The 20112-nt window shown below is 39.3% G+C and overlaps 1 protein-coding gene across 1 annotated transcript in view; it reads left to right on the plus strand.

Annotated features, from left to right (window-relative positions):
- ARHGAP15 (Rho GTPase activating protein 15) overlaps positions 1–20112 on the plus strand; it is a gene marked incomplete at its 3' end in the record, with an annotated part of 579351 nt that overhangs the window by 318963 nt on the left and 240276 nt on the right. Inside the window, exon 8 of the mRNA XM_080928022.1 lies at positions 10764–10886. Coding sequence (XP_080784148.1) covers positions 10764–10886 — 123 coding nt within the window. The remainder of the gene's footprint in view (positions 1–10763; positions 10887–20112) is intronic.

The following is a 20112-nucleotide window of genomic DNA, read 5'->3' on the forward strand; positions in this document are numbered from 1 at the left end:
TCACTGGAAACACTGGGCCAGCAGTGGGCGCCTCAAGCTGCTGAGAAGGCTCCCTTCAACATTCTTCTGGATTTAAGAACAATTTTTCTAATAAAGTCAGTCTGGGATTAAAGAGGCAAAAGGAGGTGCTGACAAAGAAACCAGAAATAATGATTAAGAAGTTTGGATTCCAGCTTTGCTCCGTTTCTTCCTTTGTTGCCTTGGGCAAGTGACTTCACAATTGAGTCTTTCCTCATCCCCCAAAACTGGGGACACTTACATTTTGTTCCTTCCAGTTTTTTTTTTTCCTCCAGATTTAATATTTCATGTTTCTGAGACACAAACCTGAACTGTGCCCAAAATAATGAATTTTTGATGGTTTCAAAAATCAAAGAAAGAAAGAGGGTGGGGGAGAGGGAGAGACAAGTTGGGGAGAGAGAGAGAGAGAGAGAGAGAGAGAGAGAGAAAGAGAGAGAGAGAGAGAGAGAGAGAGAGAGAGAGAGAGAGAGAGAGAGAGAGAGAGAGAGAGAGAGAGAGAGAGGGAGAGCATTTTACTTACTACAATTGACTCTTTTTGGAAAAAGAATAGAACATTTGGTGTAACACTTTTCTTGGGGAATCTGAAAGAGCGGTAGGAAGCAGAAAACAGTTTAGCTTATGACAGACCTGGTGTCCCAGGTCTCCCTGAGTGATTTCAAACTAGCCCAAAAGCAACATACATCCGGACCACAGCAAGCGACAAAAATGACAGGAGTCTTTCTGGGCTTTTTTTTAGGTTTGAATTCTCCTTTCGAACTGTATGTTATGAATTATGATTACTGCGCTCCAGCCAAGTATTCACCGGGCTCCAGCTAGATCTTTGTTTAGCGAGCATAAGCTCCCTGCCAGCTGCAAACTGCAGCTGTCTGTCAGCATTTGTAAGGACAAACCACGCTGCTATCCCTGATCACTTAGCTGTAGACTACACACTGTGTCCTCAGATATGCTCGGCGCACCCTTCACAAGCATTTTCAATACACTTCCTGTGGGGGTGGGCAACAGTGCTTTGCACGCACATTTTGGAGCAAATAGCTTGACGCTTATGTCAAAATGATTCTTCAAATAATAGAGGGTTCTGTCCCCCAAAGACTTCTCTGAGAGGCTGTGTCTGGTCTGACATTTTCCCATCCCTGATATCACCAAACAGACACGGGAGGTTGCCACGCTTAAAGCCATTGCGCAGGCCTGCCGAGCCAGCCAAGAGTGCAAGCCCAGGCCAGGCGCCTGTCTCAGCACTGGGGAATGTGGGGGTGAGAAGGCCACCAGGAAGGGTGAAGGAGGCAGGGCAGAGTGGCCACTGCCCTACAACACGGTCCGGAGCTGCAGGCAAGACATAAAGAATTCTTATCTCTGCCCAAATCCCATCCAGAATGTGCAAACTCGGTGGCTTTCCAAGAAGGGGCTTTGTGAAAGATGATTTTAGAGTAAAATTTGTCGGCCGTCGAGGGGGTGGTGGTTTTTTTTTTTTTTTTTTTTTTTTTCTATAATCTCTAGGCACATTTGGCTAGGAGAAAGCTGGCGGCAGCCGACCAGATTAATTAAAGTGTTTGCAGGGTTAGTGAGAGTCTATGCTGGTTTCATTGTCAGAGTTAAGTCATACAGGGACAGCAATTTGGAAAATACTCTGAGAATTATCCTAGAAACTTAGGAGCAGTCGGCTTGGTTTTCTGCAGGCTTCTTACCTGGGGAAACATATACAGAAAGGCCTTTAGGTTAGAGTCACTTCTTTTATTCTCCACAAAGACTGCTACCATTAGACCCTGCGTGCAGATAGGTCATTTGGGGATTTTTTTTTTTTTTTAATGATTCTATTTTCTAGTAAAAGAAAAAGAAAAAAGATGGAATTCTTCCCATTCACAGGGGTATTATGAGAACTGAGTTTTGCTACAGAACCGTATTGTTTCCACAAGAAATGTTCTCTCCTGGGAGAAGGGGTACAATGCGAATTCAAGTTCACAGCAAAACTGTCCAACATGTAACACAGGCCCAAAGTTGGCCAAATTCACTCAGTGAAGAAAATATCCTAAAGTTTGGGAAAAGACACACACATTCTTCTCTCCTCTCTCTCTCTCTCTCTCTCTCTCTCTCTCTCTCTCTCTCTCTGTGTGTGTGTGTGTGTGTGTGTGTGTGTGTGTGTGTGTGCATGCTCATGCTCCTGTGCACAAACTCGCACTTGAGTGTTTAGGGTTATGTATGTTTATCTGCAGGGGAGCAAAGACCTCTAAACATAAACACATTCCTTCCCACAAGTTTAACATATACACAATGCCTGGAATACTTTCTTTCAGTAGGAGAAGCCGTGGGAGCCACAGGGCAGTAAATAACAGCAAAGCACTCTTAGTCTGTGATTGTTCCCTATTCACAGGGACTGGAACATGAAAACAAAGACGGCGAGGAATCAATATTTTCAGAAGGAACAGCAACTTGCCATGCATGAGTATTTGGATTGCTAAGTACCTTCACTCCTCTGTGCTGTGTCTGCTGCCTCGAGTGTCAGGAAACCCTTTCGCTGGATGTGCTCCATACGATGATCTTGAGTGTTATAATAAACAGAGAGGAAGGCTGCAATAATGTATTTTGGTTAGAAAGAAGCACTTGAAAGAAATTGGTTTTGCTATACACATGATGTGAGCCAATCAATAGTGGTTTAGTCTGACAAGCGCTGTCAATATCCACTGTCACAGTTCAGAAAGTCTTTAACAGATAGCGCTTTGGAACACAATCGTTTTAACACATGCTCAACGTCTTGAAAATGCAGTCTACCTGGCAGGTATTAATCACAGGTAACTCCGAGAGTTACGTACCAGATTGTTCTTTAATTGGGTGATAAAGAACAGTTCATTTTAAGTGGATACAAACATTTCTGTACATAAAAACACATGTGTGTGTATGTAAGTAAATGCATACATAATTATGCGTCAGCCAAGAGTAAGCTCCAATGATATTAAATAGACAGTGAATGCCCAGTAAAAGCTGAGACTGTTTGGTGCTCCGCTGAAGGATGAGGATGGGAGGGTTTATACCTGTTGTGCTTAGTGCGCTGACTGCTTAGGACACATACCCAAACCTTTAGAGTAACCACTGCTAGCATAGATGGACGCTTAGCATACAGTTCCCATTCTGATTTTTACTTTGCATACAGCAGGGCATTTCCCCCTCACAGCCGTCTTTTATGGATACTGTTGGTCTTGTTAAGCAAAGAAAAACATAGAGACACAAAAGAACTCTTGGATGCTTAAGTAACATCCGATGTTAAGTCGCCGGTTGAAATGTGTTACCATATTCTAAAGAGAAAGGGTCATAATTGGTTGTTGTTGTTTTAAGAAAGAATATCAACAATTGGGAAAAACTATTATAGTTTTTATTTCTTTCCCATTAAGTGTTTGTCATAACTCAATTACTCGTCCTGCAAAGCAATCACGAATAAAGTAGATCGTATCTCTGTGGTTGGACATAAACAGGAGAGGGGTCCCATCAAGAGTTGGAGAAGAGCAGAGAGACTGTAGAAGAGATGCGTTTGCCAACACTGTTGCCTAGATGTGTAAATATGTAGAACAGAGCTGCGAAACTAGGTTAGATTGCTAGTACTCTTGCTTTACAGGAGTCCCGGTCTTTATCTATGTCTCCTCTGTGGTATTTAGTATTGTCTCGCTCCATAATCTGGGAGATTAGTCATTGATTCTCCTATGAGTGTGCAACACGATGTCTCCAATGTCAGAGTGACTGCCACCACATGCCGTTCTCAGTGGTAAAGACTGGCAGTGCCTAGATCAGCCATCCGTCTGCTCCTTTGCTGTCCCACGAGGCACTCGTCGTACTTAAGGCTGTCCACTTCCCTCTCGGGCCTGCCGTAATACACATCACCCTGTTCCGGGATCTGTCCCAGTTCCTGTGAAGTGGAGCATCGACAGTGTCATACTGAAAGCACTGAATGGAGGCAAAAGGGAAGTACTGACATTTTTTATGTCCTTTAGACATCGAGTAACATGCTGGAAAATGAGCAGACAGGACACTGGTTTAGGATTCAAGCATTACCGTATTTTGAAGACATTTCTCACACCATGCTTTTCCTACAGGAGGGTAGTAGTGGTGATGGTGATGGTGTGTGCCTGTGTGTGTGTGTGTGTGTGTGTGTGTGTGTGTGTGTGTTTCTGTTCTGGCTCAGATTTCATGCTTCATGGGAAGAAGGTTGAGAAGAAAGGGGATGAGTCCCAAATTGCTGGTGAGAGTCCAAACTGTACAGCTACTCTGGGAATCAATCTGGCAGTTTCTCAGAGAATTGGGAATAGTTCTATCTCACGACCCAGCTATACCACTCTGGGCATGTATCCAAAAGATACTCTACCATACCACAAGGACACTTGCTTCACTATGTTCATAATAGCCTTATGCAAGAAACTGGAGACACTCATATGTCCCTCAACCAAAAAATGGATAAAGAAGATGTGATTCTTTTAGCCATCCTGTAATTTATGGCTGATATTCACTTATAAGTCAGTACATATCATTCCTTTCCTTTTGGGTCTTATTTACCTTTTCCAAGATGATGTTTTCTGGTTTCATTCATGTGCTGCCAATTTCCTTGTTTTTTAGTAGATTCCCTTGTTTTTAATAGGTAAGTAATGTTCGCGTGTGTGTGTGTGTGTGTGTGTGTGTGTGTGTGTGTTGGGGTACCATTCTTGATGGTATCACCTGCTTGTAGATCCTTTTCCCTAACTAGGCTTTCCTGTCTGGCCTTAGTGTGAGAAAATGTGCCCAGTTTTGTAGTGATTTGATATACCAGGGTGTTGGTACCCAGGGCAGGCTCCCACTTCTCAGAGGAGAAGGGAGAGGGTGGGGATGGGGCTTTGTGAGGGAAGACTGGATGGATGGCGCTACATTAGGGATGGATGTAAAGTGAATACATAAGTGAATTAATAAAAAAATAAAAATAAAAATAAGTTTCAAAACATTTTATGTATGGCTAGAACTGTTCTAGAGATGTGTTGTAGCATTTGCAAGGCAAAGAAATCTGAAAACTATAGAAAAGGTGTATGGACTTCTCACTCTTCTCACTCTGCCCCACAGCTGTTTAAATACACAGGCGTGCGCGCGCGCACACACACACACACAAACACACACATGCATACACACATGTACACACAAACACACATACACACATATACACACTCACACACACACATACACACACTCACACACACATTCACATGCACACTCACACACACACATTCACTCATACACACTCACACACTCACACTCATACACACACTCTCACACATCTCTATATATTTTCAGGAGTGTGGAAGCTCACATGTGTTCACACTATATTCTATTTGCTCCCACTGCAAATATGCATGCCAAGAGAGGATTTAAATACCTCTACCATTCAGCACTGTGCATTCTAAGGTTAGGTTCAGATTGGCCTTAAAATAAACAACAACTTTCACCACAAATTTTGTTTTTATTTTGCAATGCTTCTTACTTTTTCACAAAAGTCTGGATGACGATTTCCTAGAACTCTTCAATGCTACGAGCTATCATGCTTACAGCTCTATAGAACAGAGTGTTCACTCTTTGGAGAGTCATGTCCACATTCCCTATACAGGCTCTTTTCATTTCATTGGCTTTGGCTTTCAATATACTACCTCATGGAAAACAGGTTTCTTCTGTACAGTGCTCTTGGTTGGGGTTTATGGGCTCTCTCTCTCCTCCCCTCTATTTTTCTATCATCTATCTATCTATGTATCTATCTATCTATCTATCTATCTATCTATCTATCTATCTTTCCCACTCACTCCCTTTTTCCCTCCCTCCTTCCCCCTCTCTGTCTATCTTTATCTTCCCCACAATTAAAATTTTAAAATCAGCCACAGCTGTAGCTCAGGAACCACGTACTTTATTAGCAAATACATTGGAGTTGTGTTCAGAAGAGTTTACTGGCACCATGTCAATTCATGAGGAGTCGATAGAAGAATGTTTGAATGAGCTGACCCATAGCTTACACTGTTGCTGATCCTATTTTACAGAACAACTGAATTGTTTCTCTACATATCCAATAGATGGATGCTATTGAACTATATTGTCTCTTCTTTCTTTTGGTTCTTCTGGAAATGAAGTATAAATTCAATCAGTGGTACAAAAAATGTTTTTAAACTTGATAAGTCTGTCATGAAAGGAATGTTGCACATGGCATCACTGAGTAATTTGCAAATGATGAACTCATTAGAGGAGGAAGGCATGGATACACATATTACTGGGAAAAGTGCCTATGGAATTTACATGATTGAGTTATAGTAGTCCACACTCCTTAATAACACTGAGATTTTAAAAGTTGGTTCAGACTTGACTATTTAGTTAGAAAGTTTATTCTAATAAGTAAACAATTCCACTATATGATTTCTCACTTCCCCATAGAAGGGTACTGAATACATGATGTATGCAAACCCTTCCATTATGAATCAGATGGCCTATCTTTTATTGTCACAATGTCTAAGTGGGACTTGAATGGTTAAAGGGAGTTCTACCATTTAAACTCCCTTCTTTGACTCTTCTAATTATTTCCAAATTTAATCTTTATTTCTACTTTGTATGACTCAATTAAAGTTTTCAAAACTTGGTTTCTCAGACTGTATACTGGGGATGTAAATTATGGATTCTATTTGTATTGAGCCTGTCGGGAAAGGAGATATTACCTGACCAACAGTATATATCAAGTCTAAACCTCCCCTTTTATCCACTCTAACATGATAAGTAACACACAACACTGGATGCTCTCAAATCACCTTCTGGAGAGGACAAGACAGTACCCATTCAGTGCCATCATTAGCCGGAGCATGTATGCCCTGTGCAGAAACAGGCAAATGCTGAAAAGAAACTTAATGGGTTTTCCTTTCCTTTTCCATCACTTTTGAGTAATGTGCTCTGAAGAAGTTTAAGAAAGTGTCAGTACAGAGTTATCCCAAATACAAGGATGTTGTGTTGGAGAACCCGAGCTGAGACAACACCACACTAGGCGTGCAGCCCTCGGGATGGCTTTGTGAAGTAACTCGGGGCCTCTGAGGATAAAGGCTTGGCTTCACCTTATTCTAGCCTTTCTTTCTGGATCCATCCCTGTGGCTACCACAGGGTGCCAAGCTGACTACATTTGCTTCTCCTGCCAGCTTTGCCCTATCGTCCTGCTGAATGCACTCCTGGCCGCCCTGAGGACCCTTTGGCTACACCTGAGGTTGCTACACACCAAACGTCATTAGTGAAAAGAGAGACTAGCACCAGAAGTTGTTCAAAACTGAGTTTCGGGAGGGTTACAGCTCTTCTCTCTCTTGGTGACATTTCTGAAACCTTAACTCCCCTAGAATTTCCAAATATATATAAAAAAATAACAATGAAAACATGTAATTGTGACATGGGAATTCTGCGAGAACAGCAGTTTGGCAGGAAAAGGAAATATTTCAAAATAAGTCCCAAGCAAGCAAGGTTCTGGCAGATACAAGATCCTGGATTATATTATCCAAACTGTTAGATTCTGGAAGATTTGGGGTTTTCTTTTGTGGTTCCCATACACTCAATAGAATGGTTGGGGATGACCATCCACACTTCGTGGCCCTTCTCTCTAGTTCTGCTTTACTGTGAGAAAATGTACAAGAGATACCAGCAAGCTCATGAGCGGCTGGCCTAGGTAGAAGGCGTGTGTTGAGCTAATGTCTACTGTCACATTAATGCTCTTAAGTGAGGATCATTTGAGACAGCCACTCTCTTAACACCTTCCAAGGACCAGGATCGTAGTGCCTGTCTGTAGGCCTTAGCACCAATTAAATCTCTGGACTGGCTAGGAATCACATTTAAAAGTGGTGCTGTTTGCTTCTATGTGCAGAGACTTACATTACATACTTTTCTTTTTTCTATAAGTGTCTTGGTATTTGAAAAAAAAAAATCTGTTCAAGCTTCAAAGGAGATTTCTCCATCAGGGGAAAAATAAGGGGAACGTGTGAAGGAAATGTACATTACTTCCAGAAACCCTGGGAACCTAGTATAAGGAAGCTAACTCACACGGAGGTGACACGACATAGAATTAAGAGAAATTCCTGTCCCCGTCTGTAAATCAGATTAAGTGCTTTAGAATTCAAACCATATCTCTTTCAGCTCTTTTCATTTTTAAATAAAATGTTTAAATGGGAACGGAAAAAAGAAAAAAACCTGCTCATTGGCTTAACATAAATCTTCAAACTGCAGGAAGTTTCACCCTCAAAAAGTAGTTAAATCTCTGAGGAGAATGAAAAGGCTGAATCTATTTTTCATAAATGATGGATTATTGTACCGCACTGTGTATTTTCCAGTAAAGTGTCCTTTTATTTGCGCTGTGTGATTACAAGTTTCTAAAAGTATGTGTGGGGTCACTGGGTGCTGTGGGAAAAGCAAAGGAGCTGTGTTCTGAGGAATCAGCAGTGAGACCAGAAGCGAGCTGTCCTGATTATCACAGGCATGTGTTTAAACTTTGCTCGCCTTAATTGCCTATGTTGTATTTACTTAAAATGAACAATTTGGCAAGTTCTTCTCCCTTGACAACAGAAAAGCATAAACTGTTTTATAAGTTTGGCTGTTAAAATCAGATTTGTAAGCCACAATATTCCAAGGCTTTTTTTTTTAAAACTGCTGTTTGCGGGGTCCAGTGAAGGGCCTGTCTCTGTGGTCAGGCGTTTCTTACATTTTTATTTTGTATTTCTAGCACTTTCTTTCAAGTTATTTGTTTAATAAAAAGTATACCATATATTACCATCTTCTACAGAGCTCAACATCTTCATAACACCCCTCAGAACAAAATGATCAAAGCAATGATGGGACCGGCCTTGCAGTCCGACTTGCTGTCTTAAGGGTGATTATTTACAGTTTCAGGGAATGGAAGCTGACACTCATCAAGATCATCACCATTACAAGCACCTTTGGAGATTCTTTCTGCTACAAACTGCGCAGTCTTCCCCATGATGCTGTTAGAATGTGTGAGCAGGAAACATTTACAAACCTATTTCCATTTCCCTGGCAATCGAATACACCTTACAGACATGTCTCACATGTGGAGCCAGATGGTGGCATTGAAAACAATATAATATACATATATATCTCTCTAATTAAGAATAGTCTCTCTGAAATACCTAGGGGGTTCCAAAAGGTTATAACTCACTACATAATTATTTTCATAATGTAGCATTTGTAATGTGTGTGAGCATGTGTGTGTGTGTGTGTGTGTGTGTGTGTGTGTGTGTGTGCGCACTCGTGTGCTGATTTGCAATGAATTTTCTAATCACATCATGCTTATGAGTTCTGAAATAGTTAAAAAAAATGCCTTTCCTGGTCCTACATTGTTTGACACTCTGCTATAGAATTTACAGGTATTTGAGGTGAGACAAGAAATGGAAATATATAGATGTTCCACATACACATCTAAGTGACCCAACTGGTTTAGGCAAGAATTCTCAATCAGTGACAACTTCACCTCCCTCCCAGGCACACTGGCTATGTGTAGAAGTGCTTTGGATCGCCATGCGTTAAGGAAGGGGTAATGTTCGAAAAGTGGTGGGTAGGGAATTGGAAAAGTGCTCAATGTTCTGCACAGCTTATACAAAATCCCTCTATGGCTACAACAGCAACGCTTGCCTGGCCTAAAACAGACAGCTGAAAACTGTTCCTTTCAGGCAAAGTTAAGTATTGTGATAATGACATTCTTCTCAGTTCTATGTAGCACTCTATGTCCGGTCTTAACCAAATTTTTATATTTAATTGAGAAAGATAAACCTCCCGTTGTTTTTCCCAGTTCCCAGATAGGCAGGATCTTCACCTCCTTCTGCCTTCCCAGAGGGATGCCTCCTTTGAGATTAGAGGCCTAATCTTGCCACCTGAAGTTACCTCTGTCTGGGGTTCACACTGGAACATGTACAATGCAGACAATGCTTTGACACAACAGTTTGCAGGATTTCTCACCCACCAAACCTGGAAGGTTTTTTTAAGAAACAGACCTCATGGTTTTGTGGATTGTGTCAAAATGGTGGAAATAGAGCTTTCTCACAGACACATCCAATTGCCATCAGTAATTAATAATAACAGCCCGGGAATATGGCTGGACAATCGACTCAATGAAAGCCCAGAGCTACTGGCCACACTGGTCACTGGATTCCCAGCCCTCAGTATGGAGTGTAATGGTCAGAATGTGTTCAGCGGGAGGAGAAAGGAAATTTCTGAGACAAGCTTTACAAATTTGAGTAAGAAGTGGCTGCATCAGGAAAAAAAAGTAACCTCATGGGTTGATATAAAAATAAGAGGAACAGAAGTCTTTGGGCAGGCAAAACTTCCAGAGCACCGGCTTTATGAAGCAATCCATGTAATCAACGTCCACTGAAATTAACAGAGTGAAAGTATAATAATCCAGTTGGGGTTATTTTTCTTGGATAGAAGGAAGTGGAATTATGTAGAGGAAAGCTTTCTGTTTACCGTAGGGAAGTAGACACAGTAATGGGTCGTGGCTAGCCCAGGTCTATTCGTACCTCGGGCAATGACAGCAACGTGCTTCCAGATAGAGGAATCTTGCTCTTCTGCCCCACCTAGAGAGCAGGACCCTGGTAGTCATCCAGTAGACATGCTTCTGCTTCCGTGTCCCGTCTGTTCTTGCACCAGTTAATAATCATGAACAGCGACGTATCAAGCCATCGCCAAACAACAACAACAAAAAACCCCTCTGATTTGTTCTTAATCTCCAGTGTTCCGACTGCACCACAGCGTTTCCGATACAAGCGACAAGAACCGAGTGAAGAGCCGACTAAAAAAGTTCATCTCCCGAAGACCTTCTCTGAAAACTTTGCAAGAGAAAGGAATCATTAAAGGTACCGGGCAGCGCTGTCCTCGCAGCTTGTTCTGGGATGGAGGGAAATATAGTTGTTCAGAAAAAAAAAAAAAAAAAAATGACCCTTGAGTACAGAGGGCTGGTGGTGTGAAATTATCAAAGAACTATCCAGAGTTAGCCTCAGAGAGCCTGGCCTCCGTATCAGGGGTGGGGAAGTGACGTCCTCCGGGATGGCCTGGGAGAATGACAGTTCCCATGGGCCTGTGCTGTTCATATTTGTTGTCCCAGCATAAGTAACATCAGTTGCCCCCTTTGGCTGTCAAGTGTCTCCCGATTTAAATACTGGCGTCTAATCGCTGAAACCATTCTTGGAGAGATGACAGTTCAGTATAAAGCAAGATAAGGAGGTACCCCTGCAAAGATAGGAAGAGAAAAAAAATCCCAAACTGTGAGACTAAGCCTAGGAAGAGAGTTCCAAGTGTTTGGGCATTTTGCCTACCAGTTAATGGGTACTGTAGAAGCTGTGGACTTTCTGAACCTCAGTTTTGCCGTATGTTAAATGGGAATGATTATACATTCCTGAAGAGGCCATTTAGAACACTGCCTAATCAACTTCACTAACTAGCCTTCATCCGGTCCTACTTTTGAGTCCATCCTATAGATGATGCAATTTTAGAAAGACAGATGCAAACTATCAGGCTACTTAAGAGACGCAGGAAATACATTAGCATCTCACACCATGCCAACTATTCCCAAGCTTAGAATATTGTTTTTGTGTGTGACGGCAAACAACAAACATCTTAGTTTAGTGGCACAATCTGATCGATCTGATCTGGCTCCAACCGGGTGAGCAAATTAGCCTTGCCAGTCCCTTCTATGGGCCGAGGGATGCAGCCAATCCTAACGCAGAGCTCCATTGCATCTTCACCAGGGCTTACCAATGAGTCTGTATTCATTAGCAGAGCTATGGAAAATCTATGTGTAATTCTGATTTGATAAGCTTCCATTGTTGTCTTCTGCAGCAACTTCTTTCTTTCCAAATACAGATCAAGTTATGCAAATGTAGTCACTTCCTGCCTTGTTTCAATTTTATCTGTGAACTTTTCTCAGAGACGTTCACTGAGATTTTTTTTTTCATCTGGATAAATGGCATTAAACCAATTTTTAAAAGTATCTAGCTAATCAAATTCAGCACTTCAGCACAATTTCTTATCATAGTTGAGGCCAAGAGTTAGGAAGGAAAGTAAAATTTCTCATCTTAAAATTGTTTTCCCGGTCTCATTACCTTCTGATTTTCTCTACGTGCTCTGTGTTGTATTTGCTGTCCTGGAAACCTCATGATTACTCCCTTTGCTTCTAATCCTTTTTGTTACTATGAAACAGAAATCATTAGCTCATTTAAAACACACAAGATCTTGATCATCGTAAAAACATCTTTAATATATCTACCCTTATTTGCTTTTGTTTGATTGTTTCTTTGCTTTGAAGGAAGATATCAGACTTAAACCAACCCAACTAGGGCTTTTTGTTTTTGATTTTGATTTTGTTTGGTCTGGTTGTGTGTGTGTGTGTATGTGTGTGTGTGTGTGTCTTTGGATCAAGCCCAGAGACGTCTTCATACTGTGTAAGCTTTAGTACTACTAAGTTCTATTCCTCAGCTCATGTCCTCATGCTGTACCAGTAGTTCAGTTGGGTATAAAATTTTACTACTTGGATCAGAAAGAATTAAATATTCTGCTCTTATAGCCTTTGGCTTTTTATATAAGAAAAAAAATTCTATGTTGGTATTCTGTGTTTATAAAAATTATAAACAAAATTATATATATATATATATATACATATATATATACGTGTGTGTGTGTGTGTGTGTGTGTGTGTGTGTGTGTGTGACAGCATTTACTTGTCCTGCTCATCACTTAATCCCAAATATTACGGTTCATTTCAATTCTCAAATTTCCTTTCTTTTTTATGTTGACATATTCCTCTCCAATGCGACCTACTCCTCTTTGGAGTTTTTGGTGTAACTATTAGATGACTGGAATGAATTGTTTTTCCAATCTTAATTTTTCTCCTGTTCAAATAGAATTCTCAGTTTCATCCCTCAGCCTTTATAAGTTTGGTAATAGTTCTTTTTCTGGTTTTCTCTCTGTGTCTCTGTCTCTGTTTCTATTTGTCTGGCTTTCTCTGTGTGTCTGTGTCTCTCTGTCTATCTGTCTCTCTGTTTTTTTCTCTGTCTCTCTCTCTGTGTGAATATGTGTGTGTCTGTGTCTTTCTGTTTGTCTCCATCTCTTTGCCTCTATTTTCTTTCTATATAGCTCATCTTGTTCCACACAACTCTCTGTGTGTCTCTCTGTCTGTCTCTGTCTGCCTGTCTCTGTGTCTCTCTGTCTCTCTCTTTCTGAATGTGTGTCTGTGTCTCTCTGTCTGTCTCCCTCACCCTCTCTCTGTCTCTCTCTCTCTCTGTTTCTCTCTCTCTCCTCCTCTTTCTACTTTCTGTATATCTCATCCTGTCCCACACTGTAAGAGTAAAATTTCCCTGCCTACTGTGGTCAGGTCACCATTACACCAACACTTAGGACTTCCCTGGCCACTGGGTGAGAACAATGCACTTGGGTATGTGTTTCCTTTAACTTATATCAAGACAGAAACTACAAAGCTACGACATTTTTTTGTGCTTTGGGGCTTTGATTTTTTTTTTTAATTTTAAAGAACCATCTTTCATTCTTGAGTCCATCCACTCTATCCGTTGTCCTTTATTTATTAATTGCATATTTATCAAATCAATCACTTGTTTATATGTCTGACAAATAAATCTCTTAGGAAGGCAAAAATACTGAACACATTGGCTTCAAGAAAAGTGTACTGAGAACTGGATTAATCCTATTGGTTCTCTTTACTTCATAATCTGTATTTATAAGTTGACATGTTTTTGTTTCTTTCCCAACTATATTCACTTGTATCATCTTAGATACCTTCAGAAATATTTACATAATTATCTAAACCAATTGTTTGAGCTGTTCGTCAAAGAAGAAAATATCTGTGAGAAGCTGTAGTACTTTTGTAAGATATGTCATTTATATTGAGAAATAAAGAAATATTCAGCAGTCACACAGCAAATACAGGTCATCAGTCCCATTGTTCTGCACTGTGTTTATAAGTAATAAAATAAGTGTGTTAAAGCATTTTTATTAATCTTTCGGACTTACAGATGACAGAATAACCTCATTGTCATGCTGCTATCTAAGAAGATATTTATCTGAGCATCAGTTTGATGTAGCTTTCAGCAGAGACATGCTCAACTTTGCCTCCTCTCAGTGTTAGGCTGAGAATTATTGTATTTGGATTTATACACTAGGGCGTGGGTCTGTCATTACTTGGGTATGAAGCACTTTCATTGCTTCTACAATATGCACTAATGTGCTTAAAAATATCTTATAAATCTTCTTTCTTCAAACTTCTTTATGGCTTATAATTGAACTGTGATCCTTACATGTGAGCTATGTCATGATTCAATATTAGCCAAAATTAATAGCCAACCTTAAGCTTCTTTATCTTGGCCTACAAGCTTCCTGGTTCCTTTGCATTAATAGGTCCTGGGCAGTTTCTGTTATTTAAAGGCTCTTAGGAGTAAATGTATTGGCAATAGAGTACCACATATCCAGCTTTCGTTCAATAGTAAAGCGCTGGTCACCATGAGCAATGGAGAAATGCAGGAAATCATGCACCTGGGTAGCCTGTGTCTTTTAACAGCCTGTTAGCCAGGAAGGAAATGATACAGGTCTTATGAGATATTAAAAACAGATCAAATTTAGGACAATGAAAGAAAATGAGATCCAGAAAGGGAAATATCTAGTTAGAGAACGACGAGCCAGTAGAACAAATTGATTTGCTTGTTTTTTAAGCACTTATTTTTTTAAGCGAAAAGACCTTTCTTACAGATATTATTCAGGATGTAATATTCTTCAAGACTATTATATATATTATGTATGTATATATGTTACATATTATGTGTATATACATGTTATATTGTTTTATATCTTCCTTTTATATATAATACACATTTATAACATATAAAACATATGCATGTATATATTTAAAACCTGAATGTATTACACACAAACATATACATCATCATCTTCTTCTTTATCATCATCCTTCCAGAGTCATGGGATGGCCCTATATAAATGGTATTGGCTAAAAATTGATTGAAAATATTTGACAAAAGTAGCATTTGGCTTGTTGCCAATGATCTCCAAACCTCATGCTCTGACAGAGCATTTGGTATTGTATCTGGAATTTTGACATATATTTGATACAGTTAGTAGAATCCTAGTAGCAATTAGAAATATTTTATTTGAGTCTTCCATGTGGAAGACTGTCAGGTTTCTGCTAAGTAAGAACTAAACATGCTAAAGAGATGTCTCAGTAGTTAAGGACACTGGGATGTCCTTCTAGAGAAACATATTGCATACACTGAAAACTGACTCAAAGTGTGTGTGTGTCTGTGTGTGTGTGTGTGTGTGTGTGTGTGTGTGTGTTCATAATTAAAATAGCCCATTGTCCTACAACCGAAATGGGCAACACTCTCCAGAGCATGTTATTGACTAGCTGCAGAAGACCAAATATTAGGCTGGTCGGATATTTCTTACTTGTGTCAGAAAGCTGCTGCCCTCCAGACAGGTAGTTCGTGGATATTTCATTCCTGTCATCATGTCCTAAATCTTTCTTCTCTGAAGAGACACGTGGCCTTTGTCAGGGTTCAGAACTCTCTATTAGTGTTACTAACTGCCCACAGCCTCTGTGGACAAACATCAAAAACCAGTTGTAGATACTGAGTTTCTCTCCTATAAACTTTAAAATTCTCTTTTGCATACAAAGTGTTAGTTGCTGGTTTTATTTTGCTATGGGGTAGATAATTCCGGGAGACTGAAGCATCATTTTATTCTGATCTAGAGAATGAACAACTATAGAAATAAATATTTTTCTATGCAGCCAGACAAATAGATTTACCATGTTTATGAGAATCAGGATCTTCCCATTCCTCATGGTTGCTGTAAGCAGGATTTAAGAATCTATAGCATGTGCATATTGAGTGTGTTTCTAAGAATCATCCACACCAGAGTTCTCACAGCAAGCATCTCATCAGGGACAATGTTCAGCAGATGTGCTAGGCTGCTACAAGCAATGAAGTATTGATGTCAACATTTCATCTTGACATTTCCTAAGATTAAGGAAGTGTTCTCAGTATCTTTTACCATCACTGACAGTTTGGCTTACAAACACAGCCAAATTCATATCTATAATAAATCACCATATCTATAATATATCACCAGTACCCCATAAATTTCCAAAACAAAAATAAAGAACTTATATCATATATATATATATATATATGTATGTATATATATATATATATATATATATATATATATATATATATATATATATACACATACATACATACATATATATCCCAACATTTTTTTGATTCAAGATTAACCACCATCAGGCCTGTAGTGGAGTTTTCTCTTGATCTCTGAAGCTGTTATGAGAGGCTTTTATGGGAGATTCATTTCAGCCTAGGAACTCAAGACCAGCCTGAGCAACATGGTGTTAACCAGCCTTACAGAGAAAATAAGTCAACAAGGTCCTATAAAATCCATTCATTAAGAGAACAGCTCCAATCATAGTTATAAAAGAAAAAGAAAAACAAAAGAATAGGAGAATAAACTCTTTCCCTGAATTTTCTACTTTTGCCTGTGGGAGGAAGGCAATGGGTTTGATCAGAATTTGAATAATCACAATTAGCTGTCTCTCCAAGCCAGCCAAACTATAATACGAAGAGGTATATCTCTCAGATTTTCTTTGAAATGATTTGTGTTGCTCCAAGTATGTTTTATCAAAGCATTTTCCGGGGCAACAGATCGGAAAACATAAACTTTATGTAGTATTGCTCCTCCTCGGTTATGTCTCTTTAATATGTTCTTTCTTTTTGAAGATAAAAGTACATAAAAGGGTTCTGGGAAAGCAGCTAAATGTCATAAACACCCTTCACTCCCTCCCCCAGGGCTCCATAGCCCAAAAGTTAGAGATGGTTTGATGGGACTGGTGACTGCCTTGATCTTGTTGGAGTGCCTGCCTTCACTGTCATCTTCTGTCTGCGGGAGGCACATCCTGTTTTCACTCACTCCTGGGAGGGAACAAGGTATTTCTGGCAGCCATGTTTTCCAAACACAACATGGAGACACATGGCCTGACAGTGACATAATATTTGAAGTAGAGGTCGTGCTTAGAGACCCAGAACATATGTCTATGTTCCTATAAAAAGCAAGCATTTAAGACACTTCCTAGATTTTTAGACACAGAAGGCGCATACCTTCATCCTTTATTCTCATTTTTAAAAACATGGCCTACTGATCCCAAAAGTAACCAGCCTTCCCTTGAAAGTGTCTCTGTGGCTGCTTGAAAGCCACCCTGTTGACGACAGACGGAGCTGAACTCTAAGCCATTGAGAAAGCAATGCAAAGGAGACTGCCCAACATATTATGAATATATTGCTTGTCTTAAAGATGCTGGCTGGTTTCTCACACTGGAGTATTGACTAACTGTCGGTGCTTGATATATGCCTTACCAGCCTGGGCCGACTTATGGTTGGAGCTTAACTTGTTAGCTCTGCTTCTGCAGCCCATTCAGAATAACTACAGATGCCTGGAGATATTAAAATTGACTGCTCAAATGGACTCGGTGTGGGAGTTTCATTGGTTTTAAATTGATAACAGCTGAAAGAGTGCATGATTAAAATGTACACAGGCATAGGACATCTGAACTCTTAGGAACAGACTCCAGTACTGTGGAAAATGTTTGTTTCTTTTCTTGCTTTTTTGATTCTGCGAACTTTTGGACAACCTTGGTCCAAATTTTAAATGTGAAAGAAAATTCAGGAGCTTAAAGAAAAAATAATTCTGTATAAACTGACTGGTATGGTATATAGTAGGTTTCTGGTCTGTAGGGAATGTTTAAGCTAGGTAGCATTCCAGAAGATGGTAATTGTGTCATTTCACAAGCATTTGAGTTAAATAACCTGCATTGGAAGCATAAACTGTCACAATAAAAGATTTGGAGTGCCAGATAGATCTCTTTCTTCAACTCATAAAAACTGGAGCCCTGAGTGCTTTATCACAGATAATTTAAAGTCTCGTCCTCCATTCCTTATTCCCTTGGGAAATGTTATTATTATTTTTATTATTTAAAAGTATGTCTTAAATAATTTTTTCTTCAAACAAGGAGGGAAAAAAAAGAATAATGTGAAAGAGGAATAGGGAAACTTTTTCTTCCTTCTAAAATTAGCTATCCCTTATGCAAGGCAAGTTCTACTGAATGCATTCTGCAATTTAATAGTAGCTGGGGGAAAGACCTAGTAAAGCAAAGAATTCAAAAATATTTAAAGTTTATAAGGAATATCTGTTTATAATACAAACCCTCTATAACTTAGATTTTTTCTGAGTCCAGGCTTTTTCTGTACAATTTTCTGCATTAACTCTGCTCTATCTTCAAATATCTCTGCTATTTTAGCATTGATATTCCATTAAAATGTTATGTGCACTTCATAGTCTGAGAAAGCGTTTGGATCTGCTGAGGAACAATAAAGTTGAATGACATATACCAATCCCACTTTACTATTTTGAGATAAAAATCTAAATCACTGTGTTCATTAGCAATTTCCCAGTTTTTCGGCAGTTATTTGCCTGGTTTTAAACATAAAACTTTCAAATATTTTGGGCAATAATATTAGAAGAGAATTGTACATAAGTTTAGACATGCAAGGAAACCAAATATTAATTATGTCCTAATTTAGGAAACAAAATAAACCATGAATGTTTTGGTCAATTTGTGCAAGAAAACCTGACATATATTTAATTCTTAAACTTTATTCAGAAGCATGATCTTCATTCGATTTATTTATTGAATTTTTCTCAAATTGTAGTCTCTACAGCTGGACAAAATTCATAAAACTGCCTAGCTTGATACCTTTCTGAGAGCCATACCACGGTTAGATTGTATGTTCATTATGGTAGCTTGTACACAGTCATATTTCATAAGAACCTACAGCCAGAACTGTTGTTTCCATATGAGATTGATGCCTCTAAAAACAGAGCAAAAGATAAATTCCAATAACTTTCAAAGCTCGTTGAGGTCCAATACTTTAATGATTTTCTTATCTAACCACATTAGACAGGAAGGAAATTTTAGAGGAGATGTCATCCAAGTTAAACACTTGGGAAGGCCATTAACTAGAATATATCAGTTCTAACATGTCCCTTTGAACTTATAACTAGAATTCATAGGAGAGAAAGAAAAGATAGAGTGGGAAGAGGCCTGGCCTTAGTTAACCTCACAATGAAGGAATCTATCACATGATAGAGGCTGGGAAATAGCAAAGTAGATGGTCTGAAAATAATGACCGAGGAATATCTTCATATCTTAAGATTCCAAATAAGTTAAATGCCAGAAAAGCCATTATCCTTGAGCTCCTCATACATCGTTCTGTGAAGAGCAGAATACTGTAAATGTCTACATTCCAAATGCACTAAGGCTTTAATGATGTTCCAATTTTGTATCTTAAAAACTAATTAGCATACACTCTTCAACATTATGAAAAGGGTTTGACAAGACCTCATTTAGTGTTGTTTTAGAGAAAAATAATGTGTCAAGCATGGAAAGGCTTTCCATGTATTAGTCAATGACATTTGTCAGTCTCATGATCAGAAGCTATAGTGTAAACTTCATCAAAAGCCCAGATGAAGCCTTTGTTAATGACCCAGATGTGAGTCTCCAAGAAGCTACTACTGACCTTCAAATTCATCTACAGACATAAAACTTTGGCCCTCATCTGAGACTTGAAATTAAAATCTGTATTGGTTAAGCAGGCATACCCTCTACAGGCCATAAGTAGCCTCTATTGGAAAAGACCTGAGCCTACTGTCCCCATTATAACCAGACTTGAGATCCAGACTCCAAGACCATCTAAGAAAATATTCAACTCTTTCTTGAACAAAAGTGGTACTTATTCACAAAGGTTATACTTAGTTTTGCAGTAGTAGAGACACTTGAAATAATTACATATTTAAACATAGCTTTCTCTCCTTGGATGTGAGAACTCTGATTGAGGTGCTAGGTGAGAGTGAAATACAAGTTATCCAAGACTCTTGCTGTACTAGTCTGACAACAATCCTGTTTTATTTATTGAAGAAAATTGTGCATTATAA

This window comes from Micromys minutus, assembly GCF_963924665.1.
Source record: "Micromys minutus genome assembly, chromosome: 13".
NCBI classification, from domain to species: Eukaryota; Metazoa; Chordata; class Mammalia; order Rodentia; family Muridae; genus Micromys; species Micromys minutus.